The sequence below is a fragment of the Nanorana parkeri genome, unplaced genomic scaffold, assembly GCF_000935625.1.
Source record: "Nanorana parkeri isolate BGI_ZX_2015 unplaced genomic scaffold, ASM93562v1 scaffold465, whole genome shotgun sequence".
NCBI lineage: Eukaryota > Metazoa > Chordata > Amphibia > Anura > Dicroglossidae > Nanorana > Nanorana parkeri.
In genome coordinates, this window is record NW_017306733.1 from 312,884 (window position 1) to 334,179 (window position 21,296).

A 21,296-nucleotide genomic window follows, 5' to 3' on the forward strand; every position below is an offset into this window, starting at 1 on the left:
TTTAATTGCAAACCACACATATAAATGGATTTTTATTAAATGCACACCTAAAAGATGTAAAAAAAGCAGAACTACACTCCCCTCCCCTTGCCAGTGCCTACATTTTCAACTGGTATTGTGGGTTTGGGATCTTTAGTCATCTTGATATGCTGCGCCTGGATCCCTTAACTCCTGTGCATAGGCAGGGAGTTTATGCATCCTGACACCCAGTAGTTGCCGATATTCCATACTGAGGGTTCCAGGTTAGCGGTTCACCCATCTTGAATGTCTTCACCTGGATGCAGTAACGCCCCATGCATGGGCAGTGAAGTTCATTCATCCGGACACCTGGCAGGTTCTGCGGTTGCACACTGAGGGCTTGGTGTCCTTGGCCATATTGATTGGTCACACATGGGTGCTTTAACTCCCACGCATGGGCAGGGAAGTTCATGTATCCCTAAACCTGGCAGGTGCTGCGACTGTTCACTGAGAGTTCCCGGTTCAGGGTCTTCGGCCATCTTTATTGGCCATGCCTGGATGCTATAACTCATGAGTATGGGTAGGGAGATTTCATTGATCCTGACACTCCGCAGGTGCTGGGATCGCATACTGAGCTGTGCATGAATACATTGTCAAGACGTTTGCGAACAGTCAGGTAAGAATCCTTTATTGCAGAAGAGACATAGTATGTCTAAGGATTCTTACCTGACTGTTCGCATATTTTAATTTCCTGTGCAAAGTTCTACTTCCACAATGGCTTTCACATGTACTGTATATCCTAAAAGATTATAGTTCCCTTTTAATAACCAAGAATCTGATCATTTGTTTCTAAGCAGCCTGACCACTCCGTGTTTGGGCAGCTTAAAGGATTTCAGTCTATTGCATATAAAGGTTCCCACTGCTGTGTATATGAGCATAGAACACGGCAGCTTCTCAGTTGGGTTCAGTGGACTAACCACGCTTCATTCAATTTTATAGGTTGAAGTGATTGAATTGTTCCCTTCTGTGCACATTTGTTTTGAAATGTTTTTTTTCCCCTTCTCCCTACAATTGGCTTTCTTTCCCTCCAGTATTTCAAATGGCGTCCTGGGACCCAAGCCACTACCAAAACAGACCATTTCACATATGAAATCTCTCAAGCTTGCAAAAATGCAAAGTTATGATTAAAGAATATGTTTATAGTCTGCCAAAGAGCGAGCTGTCAAAAGCTATAGTTTATTTCAGCTCTGTGAGTTCAAAGTTTTACGGCTACACGCCTTTGTGGCGGTGGACTCATATGGTACAAGCGTTCTGCGAAGGGGTGCTGGGCCAAGTTTGTTAATATTGGACGACTTTCGCAAATCTCTTCAAAATTCAACTTCTCGATGTGGACTGTTATTAGCCGGTCCGCATTCCCCTATACAATGACTCTTGTGTGGCAATTTATGCAAATTAATTTTGTTGGTGCGGAAATTTGCAAAAGTTTGTGTACAATGTCTGCTGAAGAGCCCAATCCAGATCCGCTGACTGCGAAACCTCCAGTTTAATTTATTTTTAGTTGTGAATGGTGGTGGTGGGGGTTGGATACCTAAATGGTACAGCAAAGGTGAGAACTTTACCTTGGCGTGGGTAAGCAAAAGTTAAGTACTTTCTTCTGAACAAAAGGGCAAGGAAACAAAAAAAACAAACACTTTCTTTGGCTAAAACTACAGTAATCATATTAAGTGTCTTTGAATAGGAACTTTTCCTTCATTTTGTTCCTTTATAAAGGCTTTGCTCCTCCGGTTCATATAAAAGCACTCCCATTTTCTGCACAATATGTACTTTTCCTTTTAGGCCTTAGTGCATAATGGTTTCTGGCTTGCGATGGGATAATTTCCTGTTGATGCTTTCCTTACTTTAATATCATGCGAAGTTCAGCGATATGAACACCTTCTCTACGAAGGAATGGGAAATGTCAGTGTGGTATAGACATGTAAGCTGCGGAAAAATTCGGTTTGGTTTGGATATTTCGTTATTTCGGCATTCTGATCCGAAATTCAGTTTGGTTCCTAATTCAGATTCAGGCGAAATTGGAATTTTTGTTACTTTCGGAAGCGTTTACGAATATTTCGTTGCGAATACCACAGAAAACCATATACAGATATTAATACTAAAGCTGAATCTCCTAGACCCGAATGGCATTCGGGATCCGAATTTCCAAATTGCATACGGGAGCTGCGCCCGGGAGATGTGTCCGAATGTCTGAATTTTGGAACATTCATCTGAATTTTTAATTCGAAACGAAACAAGTTGCATATGTCTAGTGTGGTACAATGCACAAAGGAATGGAAATCGTCAATGTGGTACAATATACAAAGCAGTTGAACATGCCAGTACGGTACAGTATACTAACTAATGGGAAATGCCAGTGTGGTACAGTATACAAAGGACTAGGAAATGGCAGTCTGGTGCAATATACAAAGCAGTGGAAAATGCCAGTATGGTACAGTATACTAACTAATTGGAAATGCCAGTGTGGTGCAGTCATCAAGCAGCCGTGTTATACAACTGAAACCTGCATAATGTGAACAGAACTCTAATGTTCCCCTGAATATCTATTTTCTACACTAAACAAGCATGTTAAAAGTATTTATTAATGCCGACAATTTACGCAGCACTTTACATATTATTCATTCACATCAGCCCCTGCCCTCAATGAGGTAACTATCTATGGTCCCTATCTCACATGCACCCACGTACAGGGCCATTTTAGAAAGGAGCCAATGAACCTACCAGCATGTCTTTAGAGTGTGGGAGGAAACCAGAGTACACAGAGGAAACCCACACAAGTACCAAGAGAACATCGTGCCCTGTCTATATAACATGTTTGACTGTTAGGTGGAATTAAAAATAAAGTTAAAAGTAGTAATTGTGGTTCTATTACTTTTCTTACACAGGTCATCTGTTCCACAAGTTCCGGATCACAGAGTCCGACTGGTATCGGATAAAGCAAAGCATTGACTCCAAGTGCCGCACAGCTTGGCGCAGGAAGCAGAGGGGGCAAAGCTTAGCGGTAAAAAGCTTCTCGCGCAGAACCCCAACAAACACTTCATACAACGCAGCCGGTAAGTCATACAGACCTGATCTTCCTCCCTGGTGCTGGACTGTGGATTCATGGGAAATTATCCAGATGATTCCATATTCCATACTGTCAATGTTCAATACCTCATATTATAACTACAATGTTTTTGATAGCAATCACTGCCTGGGGACTGTTTTTAGACGGAAGGGTTAGTTAGAAACTCTCTCATGTTTTTATTGATGCCTGTGCTCCTTCTGGTGAGATTCATCCTTTCTGTTTGTTGTGGTAATCATCGTCTCTGACAGAGAAAGAGATGGGAAACTCAACATTTTACAGTTGTCAATGGAACAGCGATAGAGAGGAATCTTTCGATGGGGACACCCGTTCCCGTTGAAAGTTGTTTAAAAGGGGATTTCTCCTTGGTTTGGAGAGTTTTACACATACTTCCTATTGTGTCTCTGTTACAGGAAGTGAAGGGAAATGCTCCACAGTAGGGCACAGACCAAGCCTAACAGAGTCCTTAACTCAAAGGTGGTCAACTTACTTGATATAGGGGACCTCAAGCGCAGTCCCCGGACATCATCAAAGGGGCACACATACTATTCAGTGAATGTAATGCTACAGATAGCTGTAAGAGACTGCAGACATGCAACAGGAAATGGTCAGAGATGGTGAACATGCTATGGGAGTTTGTTGGGGACTGGGGACATGCTTCAGGAGACACATTCATTGGGATTGATAGAGATCACTGCTATTAGAGCCCATTTCCAAATCAGCAAGCCCCCATTTGTGCTACCAATAGCCCCCTTAAAAATTGCTTGTGCCACATTTGATATTATTCTGTGCGCAAGATCAATTATAAAAGATTGTGGTAAAAAGAAAAAAAAAGGCAAAATGAACAGACAACAAAAAAATGTAACTAGTAGAACTTGGTCTAAATACTATTTTTCCTTCACTGGCCAGAGTAGTCACCAAAAACACATCTATCATCTTGGGCTCTGACTCTGCACAGTAAGTGGCCAAGGCCTGAGGGTCAGGCACCATGGTCTTAACCATTCAAGTTTGGGCTTTACATAGACTTTAAGACCATCTTTCTAAAGCACCTAGAGTAAGGCTAAAGGGCATAAAAACAGTCCACGCTCTTAGACCTCCAACAAGGCCACACTGTCTTCTTTTAATTTTTTGTAAATGAAATATATCAGTAAACATGTGTGGCTGTGGTCCTGTAATGCTTCACTAGTGGTGTTGGTACCATAATTAGCATCTGCCTTTTCTTTTCAAATTTGATTAAATCTAACAATGAAAGGACATGAAAATTGCATAGCTGTAGCTTTTAGGGCGAAAGTTGGAAAGAAATAGAAAAAAAACATCATTTTTTTGTACCATCCCTTTATTTTTAGGCCTAGAAGTGACCAATCAGCAGAGGAGATTGACCAGCCTTTGATGATTGAGGTGTTAGTAGCCAGTTCAGAGCCCAGGGCAGGTAGCATAGAGTCTCTTGTACGCCTGGTAACCTTGGCCCGTCCACTGTTTACATGGGGTATTCTTGGCTCCCGCCTATGAGTTACAGCCGTGTTGTGGAAGAGTTCTACAACTTATATTAAAAGCAGCATTTTGGAGCCTCTCCCAGAGAAATGGGGAGCAGAAATTATTCCCTGTACTGGTCTTTTTGGATGCTTATGAAGTGTAACCACTGTATCTTCAGTACAGAGGGCCAAACTCTGATTTCAGTGGAAAAGTTCAATTCTCCAAACTGTCTCCCTTCCAAGAAGCTGAAATGAAACAAGTAGGCAGAGAATTAGTAATTAAACAAGTATAAGTAGTTATGCAGTCTGGTAAAGCTAATGAGCTGACTCAGGAGTTTTATCTGTTCTACCAGGTCAGGTAAAATGCGCATCAGCCACGTTCAGCATTCAGCAGCTCGAAGGGGAGTCCTGCGTTGCCAGTCTTTGAAAAATCCCTAAATCAAGCGGGAGCAATAATTAATGATCAGATCTGATACTGCTGTGACATTATATATCTTTATTTCCAAGAGGTTTTTTTGGCTCATGTTGTAGATAGCCTTCCAGGTGTTTATCCCCAGTTTTCGACTGCGCACTTGCCATAATAAGCAGGGCCGCAGAATGTTTCCAGCCGTCTTCCTGTATCCCACAGTCACTGGAAGTATGTCAGCTATGTGTTCACACCGAGAGCTGCAGAAACATCCAGGTATTCCCGCCTCTCCTCGCCAAAGTCTTGGAACGGTAGTCCACTTTCCTGTGAAAGAGAACGATTTTTCAGCTGCTACCTTTGGGAGCCCAACATCTGCAGAATCGGATATTACTTTGAAGAGCACTTTGTACACATTAGTCACTCGGTAGAACTCCTGTTTACTTGCAGTACTGCCTAAAGAGTTCATCCATGAAAGCTGGGGCACAAGAAATAGGGGTGAAGGACCTTTTTTCAAGTAGAATCCCAGCCTAATAGTTCTTCTAGTTTTGGGTAGAGTGGGAAATTGTTAGAACCTTTCAGGTTTTTGTTGCTGTCTGCTCCTCTATTGGGTAGAGCCAATGTCACTTTGTGACCTAGTGACCATTGTCATCAGGAGCGAGAATGAAGGGAAAGATACAATTTTACAGTAGTCATCAGAACCACTGGGGGGGGAATCATCCAATAGCGACAACTAGTATAGTTACATCTGTCATAGGTAGAACTTCCACTTGGGTATATTTTCCCTGACCACCTTTCCATGTGGCACAACAGGAAATAATAAGACATTTCCCCAATCAGGGACACAGACAGTTGTAAAAATAAAGCTAACACAGATTCTAATTTTCCCCACCCCATCCAAAAGTAGATATTAGTTGTTGTTGGACAGATGATTAATCCACACATGATGGGGATTATTGTGTTTTGGCAGGAGAGAGACCTCAGGGCGCAGAGGTGGTGACCCAATTGCTCAGTCAGTATACTTTAGTCTAGCCATGTGTTCGGCTCCTCTGTCAATCACAGCTAGACACCTGGGCCTACACACTGCTTGCCATGAGCAAATGTAGATTTGATTTTTCATTAATCTCATCACAGGTGGTTTTTATATTTCTTGGACCATGTCGTTATGAATGTGGAAGATAGAAATCTAGATGCTCGTGATGCAATCTGGAATCATGTTTTCCCTGGTGGACAACTTGTTTCAGACCCATACAATCTCCAACAGACCTTGTTAGTGGATTAAGCTTTTAAAGGAAACTATTTTCTGACTGTGAACTTGGATGTTTTTCCAGAAACATCATCACTCGACAACTGTAAATCAATGCAGGCTCTTCTGATGATGTTTCTTTCAAGATGTTGAACCTCACACTGAACTAAAACTCTTAGCATGTCCTCCTTTGTTTGTGTGTAGTGTAATCTATGTATTTTGTGTATGCTAAGCAAAAATGAAGGCCAGTCACTCCGTCTCTGTCCATTCAGAGGGCAGCATATAAATGCTAACATATTACCCCAGTGTGTTTCACTACAGCTGAAATTATATGGAAGATAAAGGTTTGGGAGGAAGACATATGGAAGAGGTAGATTTGTGAGAAGAACTTATGAAAGAGTGAAAAGTAGGACACATGGAAGGCGGAGATTTCTGAGGAGGATATAAGAAAGAGGAAAGTTTCTGAGGTTAGACATATGGAAACGGTAGATTTGTGGGAAGGACGTATGGAGGAGTGAGGTTTGTGAGGAGACTATGGTCGAGTAGGGTTTGTGAGGAGAACATTTGGAACAGTAAGGCTTGGACTGAGGATGTGTTGAAGATAGAGGTTTCTGGGAAGGGCATAAGAATAAGAAAGGTTTTTGAGGTGGAAATGAAAGAGCTAGGTTTGTGGGAAGGACGTATGGAAGAGTTTGGTTTGTGAGGAGAACCTATGGAAGAGTTTGGTTTGTGAGGAGAACCTATGGAAGAGCGGGGTTTGTGAGGAGGATGTATGGAAGAGTTTGGTTTGTGAGGAGGATGTATGGAAGAGTGGGGTTTGTGAGGAGGATGTATGGAAGAGTGGGGTTTGTGAGGAGGATGTATGGAAGAGTTTGGTTTGTGAGGAGGATATATGGAAGAGCGGGGTTTGTGAGGAGGATGTATGGAAGAGTTTGGTTTGTGAGGAGGATATATGGAAAAGTTTGGTTTGTGAGGAGGATGTATGGAAGAGTTTGGTTTGTGAGGAGGATATATGGAAAAGTTTGGTTTGTGAGGAGGATGTATGGAAGAGTAGGGTTTGTGAGGAGGATGTATGGAAGAGCGGGGTTTGTGAGGAGGATGTATGGAAGAGTGGGGTTTGTGAGGAGGATGTATGGAAGAGAGGGGTTTGTGAGGAGGATGTATGGAAGAGTGGGGTTTGTGAGGAGGATGTATGGAAGAGAGGGGTTTGTGAGAAAGATGTATATAAGCATGGGGTTTGTGAGAAGGACATATGGAAGATGGAGGTTTCTGTGAAGGACATAAGAATGTGAAATATTTCTAAGGTGAACATATGGAAGTGGTAGGTTTGTGGGAAGGACATATGAAGGAGTGGGGTTTGTGAAGAGGACCTATGGATTGGACGCTGAAGGTTTCTGAGGAGAATGTAAAAAAAAAAAAAGAAAGGTTTTTGAGGTGGACATATGAAGGTTTTACAGAGTTTTGTGAGAAATGAACAGGAATGAATAAAGATTTGTAGCAGCAAAATATTTGCTATTAGAATGCTTCCGGAGGAATGATGAGGCATTATAAAGATTTACACTAGAGTTCGGTCTCATACACAAGGACTTTGCATGGCTGTCAGGAACATCTTCATCATTGGATTCACTTCCATGAGTATACAATGCCTTCATTTTATGGCAGGGTGATTTTTGTCAAAGATTAGGAGTTTGATGTATAAGGGGAATATGCTGTAGGAATATTGTCACATCAGTAGATACAGAATGTGTAGGTTCTCCTAACTTTTAAGTATGGTTCAACAAAGATTCTTGCAAGACCAGTGCTATCATGAAGATACTGCTCCTTTAAGTAGTTCACCCCATTGGTCCTGATGTACAGACCGGGAAGTGGTAGGAGTTTGGGCAGGATGGGTGTAGGCTGAGTAGAGTTGGACAGGCTCTCTGGCTTCTTGGTTTCCCCAGCTTGGCATTTGCAGATATTTGTAGGTTTGTGCCAGTATAAATGTTTCCATAATAATCGATTCAAGTCAACGTTCTTCATGTGTTTTGTTTACTGTCACTTGGTTATAACGAGTTTCTATTGAAATACAACACAATGCATTCTGGCAGGAAAATTAGCCTTTTACATTTAATCCTAAACTCAAAAAAAAAACAAATGACCAGACGGTGAAAAGTTCCAAACCACATCAGAGAAGCCAGGCCATAGATCACTGAGCCCCGACGTGTGGAGGAGACATTGACATTAAATTTGGCTACGCAATTGATTTTGACAGATTAAACTCCTCTTTTTTACGGAAAGGTGATATTAAGAAAAAAAAATAGCTGGAGAGCGGAGTTATAATTGTTTTTATGCCGTAATTGACCACTAAACCTAAAAAATAAAGATTTTTGCGTGATAGTAAAATCTTCTGTCGCTACAAATTGTAAAAACACACAGCGCGTGGTATGGAGGTACAGAAGACGGTTGTATGGTTTATAAATCTGAATTGATTGAAGAAATACTATACTAAGTGCTTCTAGACCGGACTCACAATGCCAATTTCATTTCTAAAAGAAAAGAAAACATTTTTTCTGTTTGAAAATGGAATTCCCTTATACTGTGGACCAGTACAGATAATACAGTGGAGGTTGGTTGAAGGATGTGGGGGAGGGGGTCACAGATCCCCACTAAGTGTGGTTTAGAAGATCCACAATCCTCCCAATCTTCTACAAACTCAAACTGAATTGTTATTATTATTATAAAGGATTTATATTGCGCCAACAGTTTACGCAGCGCTTTACAATATAAGGAAGACATTACAATCACAATACAATTCAAGACAAGATGGTAAGGAGGGCCCCGCCCCTGAGGGCTTACAATCTAAGAGGGAGGGGGAAGTGATACATGAGGAGGTAGCTGTGTGGGGATGAATTATTTGAGAAAATGATGGTTGAGCGGTTAGGTTGAGGTGGGATAGGTTTCCCTGAAGAGATGAGTCTTAAGGGATCGCCTAAAGGCAGTCAGCGTGGGAGATAGTCGGACAAGTTGGGGTAGAGAGTTCCATAGGATGGGAGAGACTCTAGTGAAGTCCTGGAGGCGAGCATGGGAGGAGTTGATGAGGGAGCTGGAAAGCAGGAGGTCTTTTGAAGAGCGGAGGGGACGGTTAGGGTGATACTTTGAGACAAAGTTGGAGATACAGATGGGGGCGGAGAGGCATGCTTATGAATCACTTCTGGAGTGTTGTGTTGCTGTTCTGTGACATAATTACTCTTGCAGAACTCCAGCTGACAATGTGCCCCAAATTCACCCACCTCTGTGAATGAGATATCGGAGCTATAAAGGCAGATGCCCCGTCTCTGATGTGCAGGCCATGTGCGAGACATCAGAGTTTCCTCTGACGTAAATGTGAAACGTTTCAGGGACAAGTAATGCTCTACAAATACTCCTTCTCATTGCTTTGTGCTCAGATGTGGAAATTCAGGAAGAGTAAATATGAAAACATCAGATCAGGTCTATCAGACATGCGAGTCTCCGTGTGACAGTGAAGGTAATAGCATGTAATAATAGCATGTAAATATAACACGCTTGATGGTTTTTACATTGCCTGAAGGTGTTTGAGTCTGCATACCAGTATTCAGCCCAGAAAAGAATGTGTTCAAAACAGGAATCAAGGACTTTAATTGGAAACTTGTGTAACAGTGCAGATGTCAGTTGTTCATTAGTGGCTGAAATCCTTTACATTATAGATATATATGTGTGTGTGTGTGTATATATATAGATATATATATATATATATATATATATACTGATATCGACTATCACGTTCTCAAACAATTCCTCCCCACGCAGCTACCTCCTCATGTATCACTTGCCCCTCCCTTTTAGATTGTAAGGGCCCTCCTTACCATCTTGTCTTGAATTGTATTGTGATTGTAATGTCTGCCCTATATTGTAAAGCGCTGCGCAAACTGTTGGCGCTATATAAATCCTGTATAATAATAATAATAATAATACTGTGTGTGTATATGTATAATTTCTTTGGCAAACTCCATGCAATTAGAGCCCTGGTGGAAACTGAACCCACGACCCTAGAACTGCACACACTAGTCAGCACTCTGAACTATGTGCTGCAGCACTTAATTATGCATCTGCATTTCCAGCTTTCTCTTAGTCCTCCTGCACAGTCACACAAGTACCTGTTGATCCTGTCAGTTAGGCCCACCTAATGCATCTTGCTGTAATGGTGTGACAACAATGCTGCACTGCTCCTGAATTCAGAGCAGCATGGTCACCCTCATTATGCCTGCGGTCCGGTCCGATCAAAATAGTGCTTGTAGCATTTGATCGCACCGGACCGCAGGCATAATGTGCCTTGCAATCATGTGCCGCCGATCGCATTGTGGCCAGAGGTGCCATTCACTTCAATGGCCCACCACGCCCCCCCTCCTGCCCCACTAAAAAGTGAGCTGGCCAGAATTGGGCCGGAACGCACTGCACCTGGATTGAACGGGCCCTTAAGTATATCTAAAGCCATTTTTTTGTTCCTTAGAATAGCAATGATTAACTCGATTCAGGATTTTATTCCCATCTGTGTCCCATTGGAGATAATTACCTTCTCTTCTTGCCCCATAGGCAGAAGTTGTCACTGACACAAGTGTTTCTATTGGATTTTTTCTCACTTACTTCTTCTGTTCTTACTTCAGTGAAAACTTTTCCTCTCGTAGCCCCAGTGGTCACCAGGACAAGTGGAGAGGGTAAATCTCTTCCCCCCCCCCCAGCTGCATAAGCCGTTCTGGTTGACCTCATGCACTAGTCGTATTTTAAAATCTTATCTGGTTGAACTTTCTGTGACTCCTCTCGCTTTATTGCCAGAAGGGTTACACTGCGGACGGACGCACACAAAAATTGCTACAAGACCTATATGTGCTGCTCACGAGTGGAGGGACCGGCCCCAAAATTGTGAACGATGAACAGAACGCGGGTGGACATGGACAGGGAATCCGGCTCTGACTATCTAGTAACTGTTCCCGTGCACTGAGACCTTTGGCCTGCCAGCGGCTGGCTCATCCCAAGTCGTTATTAGGTCAAGGCTTGTTGAATTGTAACATGGCTGACAAGTCAGAGCAGATTTTTGTTTTATTACCTTTCAGCTCCATTTAGAGTGGAATAAAAAATAGCAGATGAAGTCGGATTTGGCATGTACAAATACTGGCTAGTCGTTAGAATAGATTGGTACAATATGTTTTAGGCTTTTGATTGGCAAAGGTTTGTTTGTAATATTTTTTGTTCTACTCGTTTGACCCGTCAGGCCTCATTAGCTCTAAAATTCCATTTACTGAGGAGAAAGAAAAACACATTTTCTGCTACCACATCTCGTCTCAAAGTTTTACGTTTTCTGTGATCCGTCGTAGGTGCGCACAGGCAAACTTAAGGTGCCCATACACTGCTCGATTCTCGTACGAGAATCGGGCGAAATCCCGCGATCGTACGAGAATCGAGCAGTGTGAACTAAGACGTGCGACCGTTTCTACTGTACGGTCGCACGTCTTTTGTCGAGCCAACATGCTTGAAAACCAGCCGAGAATCGTACGATTCTAGGCGGGTTTCTAGCCTGCTAGCCCGATAGCTGCGGAACGGGCCGGTGTGCGCACGCGCACACTGCCCGTTCTGCATTGCCGTCATCGGAAGCCCGCCCCTCAGCGGGGCGGGCTTCAGATGATCGCAAGTACGATCTGCCCGTCCAAGGTGGGCAGATCGTACGGGCTTTTAATGAGCATACGACCATAGCAAGACAAAAGTCTTGCGATGGTCGTAAGGTGTATGGGCACCTTAAGACTTTTAGATCTTAAGAATGTAAGGTCTTGGTGGCGATCAAATTCCAGGTGAGTTAGTTTCAAGAATTAGAAGGTTGTGCTGGAAAAGGAACTCAAAACCGGCAAAAAGAGGTTGGAGAAATAGAAAAAAAAGGCCACCAGGTTCTAACTTTTCTGATGATATTGATCCAGAAGGCAAAGCAAAACCTCGGCTATCCTCACAGCCGGGAGAAACTTGCTTTTCTGACTCCATCCACGGCAGTCACATTCGTTTCCTGGATCAGCTTTCCCAGTTGTTTCATTTGAAGATAAAACGATTCCTTGAGATTAATACGTATCAAAGGCTGGAGTTGCAGAGTTTAATGATGAACATGGCAGATTGATGTACTTATGTAGATTAAATATGTCTAAAACCTACACCTAGTTGTCATCATAGGATAGGGGTGAGGTGCCTTCCTGCTACTTGCAATGTCTGATTTTAGAGGAGGGGGCCAAAAACATACAGGGGGGAATTTATCAAAACGAGCACACTGAATCTGGGGCAATTGCCCATAGTAACCAATCTGCTTCTCTCTTCAGTTTGTCATAGTTGAGCTATGAACTATATCTCAAACCTGGTCTCAAAGTATCACCCTAACCGTCCCCTCCGCTCTTCAAAAGACCTTCTGCTTTCCAGCTCCCTCATCAACTCCTCCCATGGTCACCTCCAGGACTTCACAAGAGTCTTTACCCCAACCTGTCCGTCTATCTCCCATCTTGACTGCCTTTAGGCAATCCCTAAAGACTCATCTCTTCAGGGAAGCCTATCCCACCTCAACCTAACCGCTCAACCATCACGCTCTCAGACAATTCATCCCCACACAGCTACCTTCTCATGTATCACTGGCTCCTCCTTTTTAGATCGGAAGCCCTCATGGGCAGGGCCCTCCCTACCATCTTGTCTTGAATTGTGATTGTAATATATTCCTTATATTGTGAAGCGCTGCACAATCTTTTGGCGCTCTATAAATCCTGTATAATAATGAAAATGAAGGAGTGAAGCTGATTGGTTGCCATGGTCAGCTGCTCCACTGTTGATAAATTACCCTCAAAGTAGATGTCATTTCAGACATTAGGACCTCAGCCAGAATGTGACATCACCCCGGTCCAGGCACCTCTACAGGAAATGCGAAGGAGCTGTAACCAATGCATGTATGGCTGGAGCTCCCTCGCGGCCATTCCCCCAGCCCACCCCACCTCAAGCTGACACTTAGTGCCAGGCAACATATTTTGAATGGCTGCTCAGTGTGAGAACTGATATTGCTGCACTAGGGGGAGGCTGAGGAGCCTCTCTCCTAGAAAAGTGGAAGGCATGCGGCGGCCCACTGAACACGGGCTCGCAACCTACTTTTGGGTCACGACCCACCAGTTGAGAACCAAGGCTCTAGTAGGGTAGTCACAGTTGTGACTGTTTGCTCTTCTATTGAAATCTGGGAAATGATAACATATTGTATAAGGGCCAATAAAATTAATTATACACCTATATAGGTCCTTTGCAGCATCATCCTGCATTCATGGACTATGACATGGAGTATAGCACAGGAAGTAGCCATCTTACCTCCCTCTACACATAAGGGCCTGGCCTGACACGTAGCTGATTCCCCTACTCACACTTGTAAGCTTTATTTTATGAAGGTGATGCTAAGACTCAATTGCTTTATTCCAGTTTCCAGCTCAGCTAAGTGAGGAAATGAAGTGCCTACAACTTCAATCATTTCACAAAGCGACACATTTCTAGCAGCGAACAACTGGAACAGGCAGTTGATTTCACAGCAAAGTTGCGTTTCAGTATTTCCTCTGGCTCAGTGACTTGGAAACATATGACATGGTTGTGCAAGAGCCTTTGACCGCCGAAGTTTGTACCGCTCGCCCCAACAGCCAACATGTAATCTTCACACCATATGCGTTCTGTTTTGTTTTTCTCTTCTCGAAGGCTGTGTGCCATGGTCTTGTCAGAATAGGTTACCCATAAGCCATTGGCAATATGGTGAACCCTTCATCATTCCTGCAACAGTAATCTACTTTTCTCGCCTTCCTTGTCCCTCAAAGGCTTCCTGAGGTCACATTGCGAAACTTGCTGTAACATTGCATCAAAGCATTTCACTTTGAGTTTAGAATGTTTGCTAAGGTCTCCAATTTTCATCCAAATGATGAACTTAGAAGCCTCGCTTAGCCTCGATATCGTGCCAGTTCTGTAATCCAGGCCTGTATGACAAATTACTTTGATTATTTAACATTATTGATATTTTCCTTTGGGATTGGCTTGTATTGGATTGCTCGTGACTTTGAGGTTATCAAACCTGTAGGCCTTCAGCCGAGCAGCCATATGGTGCAGCGTGTTTGTCTAGTACATGAGATTAACTTCAGCGGGAACTATCTTGACTGGAGTGGATTCGAAGGAGAGAAGCATTTTAAAGACATCAAAGCATGATCTCATTTTTATTGCAGGAAAACCTTGACCTTCTCTTTGAAAGACACTTAGTTTTCTAGAGTCTGATTCCATCTGAGTGCTTTCACAGGTACATCTGACCTGTATTACTATTATTATACTGGATGTATATAGCGCCAACAGTTTGCGCGTCACTTTACAATATAAGGAAGACATTACAATCACAATACAAATTAAGACAAGATGGTAAGGAGGGCCCTGCCCCTGAGGGCTTACAATCTAAAAGGGAAGGGCAAGTGATACATGAGGAGGGAGCTGTGTGGGGATGAATTGTTTGAGAATGTGATGGTTGAGTGGTTAAGTTGAGGTGGGAGAGGTGGGTTAAGAGATGAGTCTTTAGGGATCACCTAAAGGCAGTCATAGTGGGAGATAGACGGACAGGTTGGGGTAAAGAGTTCCAGAGGATGGAAAAGACTCTAGTGAAGTCCTGGAGGCGAGCATGGGAGGAGTTGACAAGGGAGCTGGAAAGCAGGAGGTCTTTGGAAGAGCGGAGGGGATGGTTGGGGTGATACTTTTGAGACAAGGTTGGAGATATAGCCGGGGGCAGAGTTGTGGATGGCTTTGTGAGTGGTTGTTAATATTTTGAATTTAATTATTTAGGCTACTGGAAGCCAGTGCAGGGATTGGCAGAGGGGGGCGGGGGATGGAAGCCAGTGTAGGGATTGGCAGAGGGGGGTTGCAGACACTGAGCGGTTGGTTAGGTGGATGAGTCTAGCAGCAGCATTCATGATAGACTGAAGGGAGAGGAGCCTGTGTAGAGGTTTGCCAATGAGGAGGGAGTTGCAATAGACAAGCCGAGAGATAACAAGGGAGTGAATGAGTAATTTTGTGGTTTCATTGGTGAGGAAGGGGCGTTTTTTGGAACCTGTAGTTGACCTCCTTCTCAACTGCATTCCTATTGATATCTAAGAGGAAAAAAGCAGTTTTAAAGGGAACAGGAGCCCATATCTGCAGGCCCTAATCTATGCTATGAGTCACTATGATGTAGGTAAGGGGTTGGACAGTAGCACCAAGTGACTGTATGTAAACTTCGAGCGAATGGCAATGGGGGAATGCGGAACACTTGAAAATGTCCCTCGGATGAAACAGCTTTGATGGTGGCTAAGCCAGTGGCACCACATTAAATCACTGTGGAAAGTAAAGGAAATCTAGAAATTAAGACCTTTTGGGAAGTTCACCATATTCCCCATAGATTCATATTAATGCCCGTGGTTTTGGAATAGGATGTCCTCAAGCTGATAAAGGAGTGATGGACAGGCGTCCACAAACCCTTGGTCATATAGTGTACTTGAGGACCAGGGGCTGAGGAACAATTTAATAAACCAGCCCTTTTTTTCACTCCAGGTTGCCAGCAGGTCATGTGTTGAAGGATTAACCCTTCAATGGGAACATTTGCTTTAATTAATGATCCAATGAAACATATTTTATCATGTGTGAAAGATGAAGGCAATCCTGAACTTAGAGCTCTATGAGGACGTTTTATGACCTTTCAAGAAACTCAGTTCTGAAGCTATGCCTACTGATAAATTCCTTTTCTGGGGGCTTACATGTGCATCAGAGGCCAAAGAAGAGTACAAACAATCAAAGTTTTGGGATTTTGCTGGTCATAAGCAATTAAAGTTTTTTGGGAAGCTGGGAAGGTTTTTGAGCGGCCATGTCCTGCGATGTACGAAGCTCATGCTGACCACACGCTACCAACCAGAGGAATACACTGATGCAGAGCAGAAGCTCATTTAGGGTGACAACCTAAAAACCTGAACCCTACAGAAACGTGCGCCTTATTTTTTTTACAATATTGACATGTTTAAGTAAATCAGTAGACTTGAGTACAATAATGTTTTATTTTTGTAGAGAAAATAAGCCTTATTCCTAGCTTGTTTTTTTTTTACAAATACCCATTTGGCAAATTGCAGCCTTTACATGTGCAGGCAGCTGTCTTGGCTCTCTCATGGTGGTGGTGAAATTCTGGGAAACGTGTTAGCCGTAACTCACCTTTCAGTTCTCATCTCTGCCCGGATCAGAGCTCTGTGAATGTTTTGCCGGATACCGGAGTGAATTATACCCTTCCTGGAGGACAGGTAATCCTTTCAAGGGGCATCAGAGGCCACAAGACATTCATCACACATGGTCCCTCTATCTTCTCTATGCCTTTGTTGTGATGATGGATGTCACCACACACCCCCGGAGGAGCCTTCATATATGTACAATATATATCGCCATATAATATACTGACAGATCTTGACACACTGCACTGTATGGTCTGAGCGTGTAGTAAATACGCTGGTCTCCCGAGCGTCATCTGATATTTATTGCATAAACTAGGTGCCCCTTTCTGTTGTAAAATTTAATTATATTGGCCTGACGTTAGCATGTGTTTTCAGTTCTCCGTCCTTCCCCGGTCTGTCCGTACGCACGTTCATTTACTTCCTGAAATGTAATGCTGTTTTTCTATTCTGGGTTTTTGCTTTAATAATACATTATATTGTGTTTTTTTGACAAACGGGGCCCCAGTCAGTGCGATTCTTTAAAAACTGGTTTTGTATCAAATTGCTGAATGCTAGCTGAAAGTTTGCACCAGGCTTGCAGTAAAAAAGTTTGACATGCAAGATGATGCGCTTGAAGAAGAGGGACTTTGGTGGGATTGCTGAAGGAACGCTGCTCAGTGTGTGAATCGCCAATGTGTTGATTAGTATTCCAGAGAGCTTGCAGGAGGTAGGGCAGGACAGAGTGCAAGCTCTTGCTGTTACTTGTATGTTATGCAGCCATACAGCAGAGCAGGGATCACAAGAGTAATTGCATTCATTTCATGTCGACTGTGTTGCCAGGGACAGCAGGAAGGACACAGGCTAGAGCAGAGTAAGACAGTTAGCACACATAACAGGCAACAGCAGAGTAAGCAGCCTGCTGGCCAAGTGTAAGGCCATATCGGGGAGTTTGCGTGCTACTGCGCATGCGCGGGTCCCAGTCTTCCGAGTTGCCGGAGAACATGCGCTAGTGCGCATGCACACACAACGGAACGTGGCACGCTGCTCTCTGATAGGTGATCCTATTTAAACCAGCTGACCCAATGGGTCAGTGCTGAACGGTCTTTCAGCTTGTGCTTGTGTTCCTGCTAGTTGTTTGCCTGTTACCTTGACCCGGATTGCTTTGACTTCGACTGATTGCTGCCTGCCCTTGACCTCTGCTTGTTCTCTGGATTCTGCCTCTGACTGCTCCTTTTGTACCGTGCTGACCTTCTGGCTTTGACCCCTGTACTGATTGCATCGGACACTCGCATCGGAAATGGGGATCAGCTACGTTGGATATTTGTTTACTAATTGCTATAGTTTCCCCTGAGATGAGCTCATTCCGAGCATTGTTTAGCTCCTTCATACATCTTCTGACTCCCCTCAGATGTCCACAGCCATCGGCTTTAGGAAAATTTGTAACTGCTTTATCTCATTAGAGGACATTCACAGGAACCTGGAGAAGGCCCAAGTAGGTTCCACAAATGCCCTCCAGGATGTGCTCTAATCTTCTATATATCTCTAATTTGAGTGCTTTAGCCTCAGGTCTGCAATGTTTCATTTACTTCTGAAACGTAGGGGAGATTGGAGAAAAAAAGCTGCATTCCAAAATTCATCCTTCCAAGGCATGCTAGATGTTCAGCTTCTTCTCACTTCAGAAATAAGAGTAAAAAAAAGTGATTCTCGGCTCTTCATAATGATTGATTCAAGGTGCGGATGGAGAGTTACAATATGGAAAAATGCCCCGGGATCCGGCCCCGGGTGAGGAATGTTTGTAATGGGGTTAGACGGGGAGTCACAATTTACACCTTATCGGCAAGTCGAAACACGCTGGTGGAAATGTATCTGTGCGGAGTGCTATAGCGCGCGCACAGAAACAAAATAAGGAACCGCTTCAATTTAGTGTGTGCAGGCTTTGAATTGAAAACACATTGAGGTTTGGTTTTTCCAAGTCCAAAAATTGACTCTCCCAATTCTGTAATAACGAGAGGGTCCAGCTGCTTAATCACCCGGCAGTAGGGGGTAGTAAAATCAACTAATGACTGCTCGCTGTAGCATTCAGTGCGCAAGCTGTATATCCGAAGCGGAACCGTCATAGGACAAGAATATTGTGCTGGGCTTGGTGACTGAGAAACAGATGGTGAGCATTTTATACGTCTCTCATAAGGGATACATACAATACGTTTTGCTTCCTTCTAAATATTAAAATTTGAAATGGGTGTACATCCACTAAAGCGATCTCTGCGGGGAAAACACAAAGTGCTGTTGGAAATCTGCAGAATGAATAGCTAATAATCTGTTTGTTCCCCTTGGATGCGTGCTTTGGAGATAAAAACAAATATTTTGTCATTTTTTGGAGACCTGTGGGAGGAACACGCTGACATACGATGACAGTCACCTCATCTGGCCATGCAGAGAGTTCAGGTTTGTGGGCCTTCAGCAAACAAGCATTCCTTTGGGTTGATTGAGAACCTCGTAAAATGATGTGCGTCATTGCAAAAAAACTTTATTTTGTAAATTCCAATCACAACAAACTACACTGCACTTAATGCAGTTCTTTCCAAGTAGAGAGTTTTTTTCCAGTTTAATTTGATATATTCTTTTCAGCACTTGCAAGTTGCGCACCATTTTGTATTTAAGGGAAATCAAATCACATGGGTTTCATTTTCTGGGTTGTGGGCAGCACAGGGGGGTGTATATTGGGTATGAGGTGGTATCAACCATCTCCCTACAGGGTTGTGTCTGCCTCTGTTCTTTTATTTCAAGGGCCACAACCACAGCATGCACTATCCCACTCACTGGGTAGTGGGATAGCGTAGGGTAGAGCTCTGTCTCCCACTATGTGATACTTGCCTTCTGCATCCCTGATGGGGAGATTTGTAGATTCATAGTTACATAGTATTTTGGGTTGAATAAAGACATAAGTCCATCAAGTCCAACCCATATAGGTCCACGCATCATCTCTTTCTTAGGAGTACTTGTACCCCTGTATATTACGGTCCCTCAGGAAATCATCCATTAGTTTCTTGAACAATTCCGCACTCCTGGCTGAAATCACTGCCGATGGCAAGAGAGCTAAAGTTGGCTACCTTTTTCCTAAAGGATTTTCCATAGGGATGTATAAAGAATACACAACCAAGAAGTTCAGCTCACGCAAGGACCAGGAATTAGGATTTATCCCATCATGCATCTGCCTCTGGAAGTCACGCCTGTCGGAGTCTTGCACTGCCTTATGGGATTTGTAGCTCCACAACAGCTAGAGGGACAAAGTTTGGCTACCCTTGCTCTAGGGGACACTATATTGCTGGTGGCCCTGCCCCCCTCTGGACTCTCAATAAAATGTGGAGCTCTGGGAGAACATTGTCTGCTCACGAACCCAGAAATGGGTGTAGAGCTCTTCTCCATTGTCATGGGCCCCAATGAATCCTGGACAGGGTATCCAATCCTGCACTGTGTCTGTGAAGGTTCTCATTCATCCAGGTCATGGTGTATCTGTAAAAAAGAAGTCACGGCAACTGGACTGGCTGTTTTTTTCTTGAAGAAGTTCCACTGGTCATCCAACCAGCTTTCTCAATTTAGAATGACTTGCACAAAAATTCTCTGGGAATAAATATGGTGAATGTTGTTCCAATCCACATAATCCGTTAGTCACAATCTTACACTCCTGCAGCGGAATTGGATTAATGAGATATACATTTATTCTAAGCTTAGCGACTGGTATTTCCTCCACAAGTTTGATGGACATTGATAGATCTTCGGTTTCCAATTCGAATCAATGCAACATGGGGGTCTGCCGCTCTGACTCATGCACACGTGGTGCAACTGTCTTGTCCTCTTCCAGAAAGGGCAGTGTGTGATTTGGGGCATAGGGCCTTTCCAGTGTGTATATTACAATTACAAGAACTTCCAATGCTTTCAATTACTTCTTCTCTCTCCGTTGTTAACCTGCTATATCATCACATTTTGTCAATGGTGGAATGTACTCCTGAGCGTGTTTTCATTCTTTTCTCTCATGCTGTGTCTAAGTCACCAGAAAAAAAATCAATTTTGAATGAAATGAAATTTAGAGCGTAGAGCAGGAATGCCCTTTAACAATTTATTTCTGTTGTCCTCCTTAGAGTTTAGGTCCAGAGTAGAAAAAAAACAGCAGAGGGCCAGGTGCCAGGCCATTATAGAGAACATTTATAAACGCAGCTTTCAGGGAACCCGGCCTGCAGCCCAATATTTGTTTATTTGTCAGTGCACGAATAATAAAAGTGACACTGCATGCATGCAGCTGGCTATGGAAAACCAGAGAAGCGGTCAGGTGAGACTCCACAGCCGCTTGACCTCACAGCGTTCCTTGGGCCGCCGTCAGCTGTGCGGCCTCACGCCCTCTGCCAGCAATTCTCTCACATATCAAAATTGCGATGGCCCAGCCAGAGAGTTTATACTATGGTGATTTATAACCACTGATATATCCTCCCTCCAAGCTGGGCCCTGTTCATGTCCGTGTTTGTTTTGTAATTTATTTTTATGGAAAAAACGTTTAAAAAATGAATACATTTCACTTTTTTCGTGGCCAAAATAATTTCAGAGCCCATCTTGTTAAGAACGGCTGGGAAGTTTATTCAGCCCACACATACAAACTCGCGGATAAGGGTTTTTGCTATGTTCTTGTGTAAATATTTTAGGCCAAGCTTAAAGCGGAAGTCAAGTCACCAGAACAAAAGCATAGTTCCACAGAGGATCCCCGCTCTGCTTGCAGTTAAAACCTTCCTTATAAAAATGGATTGTGGCTGTACCATAAAACCATCTTCTTCAATGAGGTCACATGGTCCTGCTGTCCTGATTC

At 43.4% G+C, this 21,296-nt stretch overlaps 1 protein-coding gene across 1 annotated transcript in view; it reads left to right on the plus strand.

Annotated features, from left to right (window-relative positions):
- BANP (BTG3 associated nuclear protein) overlaps positions 1–21,296 on the plus strand; it is a 331,188-nt gene that overhangs the window by 181,534 nt on the left and 128,358 nt on the right. The window contains exon 8 of the mRNA XM_018560558.1: positions 2,898–3,065. Coding sequence (XP_018416060.1) covers positions 2,898–3,065 — 168 coding nt within the window. The remainder of the gene's footprint in view (positions 1–2,897; positions 3,066–21,296) is intronic.